The 12,907-nt window shown below is 37.0% G+C and overlaps 1 protein-coding gene across 1 annotated transcript; it reads right to left on the bottom strand.

Annotated features, from left to right (window-relative positions):
- Positions 1–5,247: 5,247 nt before the first annotated feature.
- LOC147817939 (uncharacterized) lies at positions 5,248–12,907 on the bottom strand. Its single transcript, XM_087179372.1, has 5 exons — positions 12,635–12,907; positions 11,383–11,709; positions 9,304–9,456; positions 7,637–7,680; positions 5,248–7,548 (listed from the first exon to the last, which is right to left on the bottom strand). Exons 1-5 carry the CDS (start codon positions 12,702–12,704, stop codon positions 7,399–7,401), a joined length of 744 nt encoding a protein of 247 aa, XP_087035498.1. The 5' UTR covers positions 12,705–12,907; the 3' UTR covers positions 5,248–7,398.

Genomic DNA, 12,907 nt, shown 5'->3' with positions numbered 1-12,907 from the left:
GTAAATAAATTACATTTACTAATTTGGCAGACAACCTAGAAGTTAAAGTCTTCACAAGTGTATGGCTCTCCTTTACGCTTGATAGGCTGACCTGGAGATGGCGCTCTTTCATTTGGTTACATTATATTTACTACATAAGTAAATAAATATTTTGTCATATTTTTGTTCCAAGTTGGTATTACTACTGTATATTAATACAGCATGCCTGTGTGTGTCTTGTGGTTTGCAAGACAAAAATGTGTACCTGACCTGTGGAGTTTTCAAGTACTGCAACTCACTGCCACCAGAGGGCAGTCTCAGCTGACTTTTCTAACTGACTTTTTACTTGAGCAATGAGGTCACTAAATTACAAAAAAAAAAATCCTCTTCAGATATACTTTGCATTAAAACATTTATATGCAGTTGAAAATTTACAGTTTTTGAGAGCTGGCTTGAAACTGACATGTCATGAACATTCTCTAAAAACCTTGTGTTTAAGATTCTTCACTCTCCATCGGGAAAGTTAGGGCAGTGGTGTTGAGGTAGAGAGATTGACCAGCAAGCAATGACATAGAAGAAAATAAACTGAGAGACTGAGACGGTAAAATATGTGGAAAGAAAAATTTGTTTTGCAGATAAAATTCCTCCTGGCAGGGATTTTTCATAATATCATTTGAAGTTGATATCAGAAACTTCCAAATCCCTTTGAGTCTGTGTATCCAATACAGTCTGAGGATTTATAAGCAGACAGGCAGTTTCTGGGTTGTATATTTCTGGGCAATTAATTCATAATGAAAACCTGAGTCGTTATTTGTGTTTGAGCCTCCAGTGGATTGACCTCCATTACAACCAAGCAGATGGCAGAAAGTATCTGGGTAGGAAGATGGAAGTAGAGAGCAGCAAGATGAAATAATCAGGAATTGCTTGCTATATTGTGGCTGTGCAACAAAATGGTGGAGAAGTTGGCCTTTAGCTGGACTGTTTGAGGTGTGGGTAAGGAAAGATTAGCTTGATAATTAGACAGAATTTCCATGTTGTTTTCACTTGTAATGTTCTTTCTCTATTTGATAAACATAGAGATGTGGGCTGAGATTTAGAGAGGTGAAACCAAATTAAAAGATGAATAACTAATGTTGACATGAAAGGGAAAGGCATGTATCATCTGAAAGTCAAGGTAGGAAAAACACGTAATACCCGCAATACATGCTGTGCTTTGTTTGCATGGTAGAGATATACAATATAATATTATTAGAAACAAAATGCCTGTTTCAGGAGGCTCTTTATAGGTAATGATGTTTCTTGATGTCATCAAGAAATATTAACAGTATTTTGTATCATGTAACTCACAAATAAATAATATGAGCAGAAATCCAACAGAAGCATTTTGTGAGATTAAATCAGCACACGAACTGCACACTTGGATAGCAAAACTTGGCCTTTCATATTTGGGGGATTGTGGTTAAAGTTTCCAGAGTCCAGGCTGGAACTTCAAACCAGCTTTTAACATTTAAAAGTGAGAAAAATCAGCTGCTGGACAAAAAAAGAAAACCCCATCAATCTCTTGAAGATCATAATGTTCAGCTTCGCTCCAATGCAGCGGGTCCCATGGATTCCACATGGCCAGGGGGGAAATATGGGGTGAAACTAAAGTGAAATGAATCTAGTTTACTCATCAAACTCAGGTTTAACTAATAACTTGTTAACTGCTGCATTGCATTTGTTACTAAAACACAGCCATCATTAATGTTATTACAGTTCCTGTGCTTTTCCTGCAATGAAAGGTCAAAGTGTCTGCTGTGTAGAAGGTTCTATGAATATGATTCATGTCAAAGGCAGAAAGGAATGAGAGCGCTCTGATGCCAGCAAGGCTAACAAGATTCGAGTTAGTTAGTTGTGGAAAGTTGATGAAATTAATGTAACTGACACAACTGTGACAATCACTCATACTGTAAGTGTGAGCGCTCTTTGAAGAGGAAATGATAATGTTTAGGAACAATAAGTGGAAAATTAGCTCTGACCAGATTACATGTTATAAATTTGATTAGCTGACTTCTGAAACCTTCCAATTTTTAGAATCAAACCACAGCTCGCTGATCTTTCTGCTGATTTCAAGCGGAAAACAGAATCTATGTTAATAACACTCCTACAGATCAACAGCTCTGCATTAACGGATTATAACACACGCATTCAATGGGTCATAAAGCAGGTAGAAGCATAAAAACAGCAACGGCTCCACTGATAAATCACAAGAGTCACAAGATAATCACAGGGATAAAATGAAAAAAAAAAAAAAAAATCAATTTTGTTGCACAAATACTGGATGCTTTCACCACTTCTGACCTCTCAAAAAATAATGTGAGAATAAAAATCCTTCTTTGACTTCACACAACTGTGTTCATATTGGAGTGAGCATAATTATGAGTTTTGACTTGTAAATAGCCTTGACGTTAACTTCCAAGTCATAATTACATGTGGGAAGCTTTGATTTTTCTTAAAGATCTTATATATAGACTTGGGATTCCTAAAAGTTCCTAAAAACCAAACAAATATGGATACCAAATGGAAAGCAAAATTTAATAGATATGATATTGTGAATGCATTTTAATCCTCCCATGACCAACTCTGTAATCATACAACCACGTGAACACTTGCAAATCTATTCTAATTGTACAAGTCTTTGTTCTCATTCTGTTCGCATCAGAGGTCAGAAATTTCCAAACTGAAAACTCGACATTTCCGAGCTTGAAGCACTCCACCACCTGTTACACCCAACGTCAACAATCAACATGGCTGACCACGAGAAAAACCTACAGCAGGCAGCATTCCTTTCTATAATAAGTCTCAGCTAGCAATATGTAATTAGTTAGCTAGCTAGCTTCTCCACATAGCCAGTTAACTAGCTTGCAACATTTATGATTAATTTTCACATACATTATCTGTCTTATTTTCTTAACAGCATTTATTGACGTGCATGGAATTTGTCCAAGTTTCCCAGCTGGAGCTTTAACTTTAGAAAGCATCAACCTTTGTCAGGTAAAACACTGCAGCCAGCCTGGCAGGGAACTGGCTAAAGGGCTGGTATACTGGGGAGCCTATCAAGGAATTGGGAGCAGGTGTGCAGATGGGTGTGGAGGCCATGTAATGATAAAAGGCAGGAAAAACACTTCTGAAGGACAGGGAGGGAATGACAGAACAAATGGTGCAAAATGCAATGAGTAGGAATTGTGATCATTACAATTGAGCTACATACATCAGAGGCCTCCTGTTAATGCAATAATCCTGATAATGTAGTGCCATTCAGGTGAAGTCAACACACTATTGTGGTACACACACAGATACACACACAGAGATAACATTATTTGTCATTGTTTGCATTGCAATGTTGCTTGGTTAGAAGATGCAACAGCTCAGCGGCCCTGTAATGGAAAAGGTTTGGTTTGTTTATGAGAAACGTTGATACAGTAGAGGTGGGTGTTATGTTGTGCAAAGTGCACATTGTTTGCTTGTGCCACTGCAACAGGTGGAGCACAGCAGCAAACATGCTCACTACTAACACAAGACATTGAAGTCCATCTTTACCTCAAAGAAGCGAGAGGCAGCAACAGTTTCACTTCAATGATTATCTTCAGGGTTCAGTTGACGCTTTCACTCCTACATACACTGAGCTGATACGATGCTCTGAAAAAATTCCCCAACCAGTCAAGGTCCAGTATGCAACTTACACAAGTGTGACGTGGGAACCTGAAACCAGAGACGTTACGTCCAGAAGTTAAACTTTTGAAATAGATTCTGGAATTTTCAGTTAGAAATTTAATTTTACGGCTGGTTATTAAACTTTTTGTTGAAAAAACAATGTATTTATAAATGAAGTAGAGTATTTTAATATCTTCAAATAAATATGTCCCTGCACGGACCAAAATGGAAGAAGGGCCAGTCGGTGTAATGAGTGACCTGCCTGTAGCGCTTCTGAATCAATAGCACATCACGCTGCTTTGGGTATTTCAGGAGCTAGACTCTCACAGTTGTAGGTTAGGCCACTGTTTGTTCACATGGAACATGAAAATAAAAAAGATTAAAATAGGAGGTAACAAACTGATGCAACATCTGTGGAAACAAACAGTAGTAGAGTCAAATTTAACAGTCAGATGTTACAATTGAGATATTACCTACCACATTTCACAATGCTAGGCAGTGTTGTGCAGGTTCACACCTCACAACACACCAGAGCTAGCTTAAAGTTCAGTTTCAGATAGCTGAAATATGGATTTAATCTTTTTCAAATAGGGTTAGAGACATCTTAAAGAACAATCATAGTGAATTCATAGTTAACAATACCATAATCGTAACAAAATACTACATATATTATCTACATACGTTATTTCACTAATCTTCATCTCAAATGAAGAACTGAATGGAAAACAAATCTCTCTGTAATGACTCTCAGTGTGACCGAACAGATGTCGATTCATCTGTTAAAATTTACTAAAGTTGTTCTCTCAAGTTTAGTTAACGTAACTCAGATGGTTTTTTTGGAAAACTCATGAGACAACATTGAACTTGTGTGATTTCTTACTGCGTTTGTCCTTATTGCTGATCACGCAAGATGTTGTTTTGTTTCCACTGTCAAATGACTCAAAGAAATACTAATTTGAAGGAAATTTAAATTGAATTTTCAGGGGTTTACCCATTTCTACAAGTCTGGGTTGTGAGAGAAAAGGTCTGGCCACTCATTAGCATGTCCATTACCATGAAATGAAACTTACTGAACGAACACTAACCAAAATTGTAAGAAGTAATTCAGATCAAAGAAGCATACAGGCTATCATGAGGCTACCACAAGGCACGCACTGCAACAGGGCTGCATTCAGGCCTTTTGGGGGCTGGAGGCAAAATTGAAAGTAGCTATTGTACAGACTTTGCATTGTTCAAATCTAGGTGTCATAACGTTAAATGCTGAACTAGCACTTGCACCTGGGACCCTGTGTGCAGCTTCAGAAAGGCAACATCGCACAGGGTTCACACAAAAACAAATGGTGTGGTTATCACCAATTCATACGGGCCAACCCCACTGATGCACTAAAAAGAACGACCCTGAATGCGTAGTGGATCGGTGCAGCGTGGTGTAACGTAAGCTACTGACGGCTGGGTAAAACCCGGCCACTTTAGCAATACCTGTGACTAATAAAACAATGGTGTTTAAACTCCACTTGCTGAAATGTTGTTTGAATAACTACTAAAAACAATGAAGAGCCAAAAACCAGATACATGTAGTGTACAAAGTGGAATCAGCAGCTATTTTATTCAGGGCACAAGCTTAACAAGTACAAGAATACTTCTTTTTTTTTTTTTTACAACTAAAACACAATGTGAACCATGCACATTGCATTTGATCTCATTTCATATAGTGCCTCGAACATGCTCTGCTGTTACTTACAGTACATGAGACTCATAGAACCGACAATTATGAACACAACATTATTTACACACACAAAAGTTTCTTATTTTGACATTCACTCACTAAATACTGTGTGCTTTTCAGGAAGAAACTGTTCAGTAATATGTGAAATAATAACACCTGTTGGGACAATAAACTTTGTAGCTTTCAAAATTTACTTTTGCTATTTCACCACCAAGGTTTTCAGAACAGAGATGAACCTTCAGTCTGTGTTTGGTTGCATGCCATGTGACCATCGATCTTAACACCACTGTCATTATTTACTGGCTTAGTCAGTTATTTTCCTTCCTGAGTAACAACCAACATGCGAGATGCCTGTCACTATCATGTACATATGTTGGGTGAGTTTTATTCTACATAATACATTTGTAACACATAAAAATACATGGTATGAGAACTAAATCAATAATTTGTCTGACAAATCTATTAAAACATCACTCAGTTAAAAGAGAACTTCAGATGCCATGCAATGGAAAATGGTAGTGAGATAGTGTCAGATGTTGTATGTGTAATACTGAGTGTGAAAAAACTGTCAGTAGATGGAAAGATCACATCTGTATTCTTTGATACAGTACTGTTGAGCTGGTAACAGATCTTTATCTACAAATAAGATTTCACCATGTCCCTGTTTCATTTCACTGGTTATTCTTGGCTTTGTTTATTTTAAAAGCCATAAACAGAGGAAGGTTGATGAGTCAAAAGTTCAAAACTGTGATGAATGGAATGACAAAAAAACGAAATATTGACAGAGGATATGCAAAATACTAAAGATATCACACTTCCTCTCTTAAAAAAAACAAAACAAAAAACAAAAATCAAATCACTTCAGATATGTCACTACTGTGAAGTTAAACACTTGGGTCCAAATTTAATCTCAGGAAGAAGGTTGAGGCAAAAACTGACTGATTTTTCCCTCCACAGCCTTAGAAGTGTAGTTACACACATGGTGACAGTATTATCTATGGGTACTGTAATGTGACTTAAAGGAGCTATTGCTAAGTTTTGTTATTGATACATAGCCAACGTTAGCATTACCAGCTGTTCACTTACCAGTCTAGAAGAAATATTGTAAGTTCAGCATCATACTTCAATCCTGTACTCACCAAGAGCTGTCTCTAGCATTGGAAAGCAACCTCCTTGTTTTGCTTCTATTACTATCACTTATTTTCTTCTACTTAAATTATCAAGCTAGTCAGCAAGCAAGCTAACCAGATAGCTCCTGCCCTGCCGGCACCTGTCATCAACTTCCAATTAGAAGTCATTGTAGCATCCAGGCTGCCCTGAAGAAGTACCGCCACTCAGACGGCACATTATAACCTCCTGTATTGTAAATGCATCAATGGTTGAAGCTCTTAGCAAGACTGGCAAGTAAACAGCTGCTATGTAGCAATGGCAAAACTTACAAATAGCTACTTTAAAAGATAAGGTTGGCAGTTTTCAACGTTTTTGTTATCATCAACAAAAAACATTCTCAGAATATTTCCCCAGGAACACGAAATTTAATCTATTTGACCAGATTACAGTGGAGGCTCTATAGACTTTAGTTACGTGGGACATTTGTTAGTAGGATGTTAGTAAGATCAGTTCATTGGTGCTTTCAGTGTCTTTAGGGCATTTGTTAACAATTACAAAATTCCCCTGAAACAAATAAAGCAAAGTTGGTTTGTTACTGCAACAGTTTATATGGTGGCTTGTGGTTTGCCACTGGCAACTGTCAACATTCAATCTTGCGACCACCAAAAACAAAGCGAGACCTACATACTTATGACCCATCAAGTCAAAACTGCATTGTTTGTAATTTATTGCAGGAAGCTCACATCCTGGAGGGTTCATGACTCTATTACAAAAACGGCATTCATCACCTCCGAGAAATATATTTTTAGTTTATATAGTCAGTATATAAGTCATCTGGAAAACCTTTACTCAAACCAAGACAGATTAGTCGGTTTACATTCAGCTGTGTGTCACACTCTGTTTTCTGGGAGATAGTTGACGGCTGCGTATTCTGTGTCATTTGGATTAATCCCCAAAATTGGAGAAGGTCTTTTAGGAAAGTCCAGGATGCTGTAAACCAGTGAGGGTGGAGGTACCCTGTTGGATTCCAAACTTGTTTCCTGCAAAGACAATCATAGGGAAGAAGTTTTAAATATTTACTTTGACATACACGTGTCTGAAGGAGGGACATGATGAGAGTGTTCTTACCTGTACTGTGGGATTAGAGTTTTGTTGCTGTGGTTGTTGTTGTTCTGGACAAGAAGCAAAACAGGTAAAATATAGAGTCAGTTAGACAAATAATCAGCATTAGCGATAATAGAGTTTGACATTTCAACAAATAAGTCTATTCATGGTCTTTCTCAGATCAATACTGACGTAATTCCTGGAGTCTTGTCATCAGAGTGAGTTTGCCAGGTTAGAATCATTCATGTGCAAATACATCAGTTAGTAACTTTGGTCAACAACCATATCTGTCAACCTGTGACAAAGCTGCAGATGCTACACAGGAGAACTGGGGGGAAAGGATAAACTGTAGGGTGTCCAGCATGTTAATAGTTGCAGCATGTAACTTCCCAAAAAAAACACAAAATTGTATTTCTGTTTTTGTACAAATTACACAAGCAAGAGTGTTAAGTAGTGAACTTTAGAGGTGCTGCTATGCAGATTTTTTTAACATAAGAGAGAGCCAGGCTAACTGTTTCCCTCTGCTTCCAGCTTTTGTGCTAAGCTAAGCTAATCACCTCCCAACTCCATCTCCATTCTTAATGCAGACATGAGTGTGTGGAAGATCTTCTTTTCTATCTCTCTGCAAAAATGCATACATTAATTATTGCACAGTCTGAAGGATTAACTGGCAAAGTTGTGCAAAAGCTGAATGAAAAACAGTGATTAGAGGTTCATCAAATTAAGCCTGTATTAAAAAAACAACAACATTGAAGTAAAGCCTATTAATTCTGTTGAAGTCAGACTTAATCGAACTATATCAGTGATTTCATTTACTTCTAGCTCTGATACTCAACTGCATCAATTCCATAACATTGTAAGAAAAAAAACTATCCTTTATGATTTGGTAGTATAAATAAGCTAGACATGGTGCAGACAAGTACAGCTCATCTCCACTATCTGTCACTTTGCAGAGTTGTGATGTTCTCTCAGTTGAAGACTCATAGCTGTGTTTGAGCAGTGCTATCTGTGGACAACCTTGGACCGGATAAGCACGACATGATACAGGAATGCACAGTCAGCAAAAGCCTGCATTTGTATACATGTACGGGAAATCGTCAAAGTGGTTTCTGAGGTCACTGGGGCTGTCAGATATTTCAGGGCGGCAATGTTCCTACACAAAGTAGGCCAGAGGGGTTTATGTCTGAGTGAGAGTGCACTCATGATAGTGAACAAATACTGCAAGCAATTTTTTTTTTTCCACACATCCATCAGTGATAGTAGGCACATTTACATTTGCATGCTCTGAGGGAGGACTTCTTTTCAAAAGCAGTGAATCATCACATGTATCAAAAGGATGTGAAACTGCAATCTGGTTAGCATTTTTGAGCATCCAACCACACAACTGCACATTTTTTCCACAGAATAACAATATTTCTTCTCATCTTCACTGTATTTACTTGAAAGAAAATTTGTAGAAAAATACTACTGACTGTAGCCTTAAATATATCCAACCTTGGATTTCATTTTGCTGGATTATCAGGTCAAACATTAGGTTTTTGATTTTAAGATATCAGCTGACACTTCTATGCCGACCTAAATTACAAGCAACCAACAACTAGTCAATGTCAAGAGTCATATAAAAAGTCAGAACATCAATATCCCTGAATTATCAGTTATGGCAAACAAGTAAAACAAACAAGTGTCCCTACCTTTGGTAATCACGAGACACCAGATCAACAAGGGAAGTGCTGCAGCCAGCAGCACTACAGGTAAAACCACAAGGACAATGACGTTGTGAAAGGAAAAGAAACTGGAACTTCCACTGTCTTCGATTATTGTGATGTTAGTCGGCAACGGAGGAACTGTAGGAGTTAAAAGGAAATTATGAAAATATACAGTCATGTCGCTACAGAAAAATGATATTTCTTTTCAATGTCCATAGCAAGTAGTGCCATGGTAATAATTGATCAAATGGAACCAAATTATATTCTAATTTAATGGGAGGTATTGTGTGACTACATTTTTCCTATGCAATTAGACTAATACAGTATAATCCCCTTTTTCTTTTAAATTAGATATGAAGCAGACCATAATGTCAAGGCACAGACACTTTCACTTTTTTGACTGACAACCTTAGTAGCAGACTTAGCGCCTTTAACCAGCAGTGAAACTAACACTCTGTGGAGTGGCAAACAGTATCTCAAATGCACGTTGATGAGAATGTGTAGCAGTACTTGTTTTTCTTTATTTTCATTATTGTCAACAAATTCCATGAAAAGTAAAGGCTGAAGATTTAAATAATTCAAAAATCATCATAAAATATATATATATATATATATATATATGTATATATATATATATTATTATAATATATTATTATAAAACTGTGACCCACATTGTAGTTTTTAGCCATGTTAGCAGCATAGATAGCAATGTCCAGTGGTCAGTCCATCACTTAAGTCCAGACTGAAATATCTCAACACCTGCTGGAAAGATTGCCATCAAATTTGATTCAGTTACCCATGGTGCAGAGAGGACGTTTCCTAATGACTTTAGTGCCACCATGAGGTTCACATTCAAGGTTCTGAATGAAAACCACAACATTTCCAATCGAGACTTTCCCATCAGCATCATCTGTACTTTGTGTTTGGTGCTAGTTAGCAAATGTTAGCATGCTAACACACTAAACTAAAATGATGAACATGGTAAACATTATACTTGCCTAATGTCAGCAACATATGTTGATATTAGCATTTAGCTCAAAGCACAACTCTAATTTTCTTGTGAGCAAATGTTGCTCATACAGGAGTAAACAATACATTTGATTAGAACTATTTTAAACTGAGAATTTATACATTATTTGTGCTCTAGTAGCTCAACAGCAGAAGGACATTTTATGTGTGATGGAGACAAAATAATCTATTGTTCCCACAAGGGTTGGGCAATATGATATGAAGTTATTATACATTTATCTACTGTTGTCAAAAAACTTGCCATTCACTATTCTTTTAATATTGCTGGTTGTATTAGACATTTATGGTCAATGTAGCAAAGTAATCAATGAGTAAGATTGCTTTATGGCTTCACAATAATGTTTTTATATATACATTTTTGCATAAATGTAATGACAATCTTTGTCAGGTATAACAAAATAAAAACACATACACTATGAGAGAGGATTATATCCAGTCGCCACTTAGTGAAACACTGTTGGTCATTGATGTGTTTCTTAATAGTGTTTGAACAACAATGGAGCTCTATAGCACAGAGAAATAAGTGATATGAGACTTTTGTCATACAGGAAATAATACTTTTCAGGATCAATTTGTTGATGGTTTTGGTCTTTTTGTCAAAATTGTTGACAATAATAAAAAATGTAGAAAAGGATCCTTTAAAAGATACTGGCATGACCTGGTAATTCATTGCAGTTGTGGTAAATATTTACTTGGTAAATGAAACAAACAATATGGTGTTGTGAAGGGCAATTTCTCTCTGTTTAAAAGAAGTGGTGCATGATGGCTAACTGTGTAAACCGCAGCAAATGAGCACATGGTTGTTCACCTGAAATATTTCAGAGATGAATAAATCAACTAACTTTAGTTAACAACTTTTCATTTTTAATGCGTATCTGCTGACTATAATAACAACCTGACATCTTTATAATAACAGGAGGTTAGTCTTCTTACACTGCACACTCCACAGACTAACAAAGTGTCCTTCCTTCACATCGATTTATATTGGTGTCATTTGTTGTAAGTGTACTCTATAATTATAAAGTCTGAATTTACCTGTGCTGCTTCTGTTCTCCTCTTTGACGATCAGCTGCACCTTATTACTGTCAATGGGAGGTACTGAGTCGAACAAACTGACCCAGTAAAGATCACTGTGATTTAATCTTAGATTTGTAATGTGGTACTCAACAGAGGCATTGTTAAGGTCAATGTTAAGAAAACATCCTCCTGGGCAAGCTTTGGCCTTTTTACGCTCATAAATCTTTCTCTCGCCTTTTACATAAACTGCAAAGTGACTGTTACGATGAAGGACAGTGTCATTGAATCGAAATTGAAGGGTGATGTTGCTGCCGAGGGTCCCGGTGACCCCTGCTTGGCTGGAGCCTGTGTGAAGAAAAAAACAATGTGTACCAATGGGCAGTGCAATGATCACTATGTCACTACATCTAATTCTTATGAAATATGAACTATACATGATCCAGTTAAAGTTTATTTTTTCAGACAACCCAGTTATGGACAAGAGAGCTGACAGAACATTTTGATGGCAGATACTGGGTTTTCCCCCTTGCAACATGTGAAGAGAGATAAAGTGCAGTACACAACTCTTCTATCTCTTCACAATTTATTACCCAGCCTGAAAACTTATAAGCCTTTATTCTCAACCTCACTGTGTAGCATCAGTATGTTTTCACTGCATATGTCATGGCTGTAGCAAGTTCTGTTAAACTACTTTATTTATTAGTAGTATGTCTACAAAACAAACTCCTGGCTCAGAATAAAACATCGCTACCGATCATCATAACTGTTAGTAGTGCCACTAACTAAGTATTCCATCTGTCTATACATATTATGACCCAGAATTTGTTCTACTTAAAAATTTAAGGGCATAATTTAAACTTTTATGGCCTTTTTTCCATGGATAGCATGGGGAAATAAGGCAAATTTATTTGTATTAAAGGATTTGACATACAAAGTGTCAATGAGTATTAATGACTTATTAAGGCTACACATTATACTGTTCTTGCATTTGTCTTCACATTAGTGCACATCGCGCTCATTATAATGTCCAATGTTTTCAGCAACAGCATAACAACAGACACCAAAGTCAAACCGAGAAGACACCACGTCAGAAATGAAAAGATCGTGGCACAGCAATGGAGTAATAACGTGTTATAAACACAGGCACTGTGATTCAAAAAGGATAAAGAAGACAAACAAAAATAAGTTTTAAAAAGTAAATGTAAATATCAACCTTTAGCACATGAGAACCTACTAAACAGATTTAACAGTGATGAAGGAGACAGCTTACCGTTGGAAATCATGTGAGCTGTGGTGATCAAAACTAACCCGACAGCCTTAGTGACAATATTGTCAACCATGGTGAAAGAATTGCTTGCAGGCCTGGTGAAATGGCCCTTGAGTCTTTGATCTTGTTGATTTATATGAGCTGTCTCGGTGTGTTGGGTCCTCTAGTTTTATCTTTCTAGCCAAGTAGCACTTTGTGTGCCTGACAGGAGGAAACTGTAGACAGGAACTTGCACAAACACCGATATATCTACCTACAGCCTCATAAGCACCTCCT

The sequence above is a fragment of the Seriola lalandi genome, unplaced genomic scaffold (assembly GCF_002814215.2).
Source record: "Seriola lalandi dorsalis isolate HSWRI2012SDOR001 ecotype SW California unplaced genomic scaffold, Sedor1 jcf7180002054829, whole genome shotgun sequence".
NCBI classification, from domain to species: domain Eukaryota; kingdom Metazoa; phylum Chordata; class Actinopteri; order Carangiformes; family Carangidae; genus Seriola; species Seriola lalandi.
Note: the sequence above shows the minus strand (reverse complement) of the source record. Positions and strands in the feature narration are given on the sequence as shown.

Bases quoted from the DNA above. Each gene is read 5' to 3' on its own strand.
- LOC147817939 (XM_087179372.1), bottom strand. From the start codon at position 12,704: ATGGTTGACAATATTGTCACTAAGGCTGTCGGGTTAGTTTTGATCACC. The intron at 11,710-12,634 runs GTAAGCTGTCTC...TTCTTCACACAG, and splicing joins AGCTCACATGATTTCCAACG to GCTCCAGCCAAGCAGGGGTC. The intron at 9,457-11,382 runs GTAAATTCAGAC...TAACTCCTACAG, and splicing joins GGAGAACAGAAGCAGCACAG to TTCCTCCGTTGCCGACTAAC.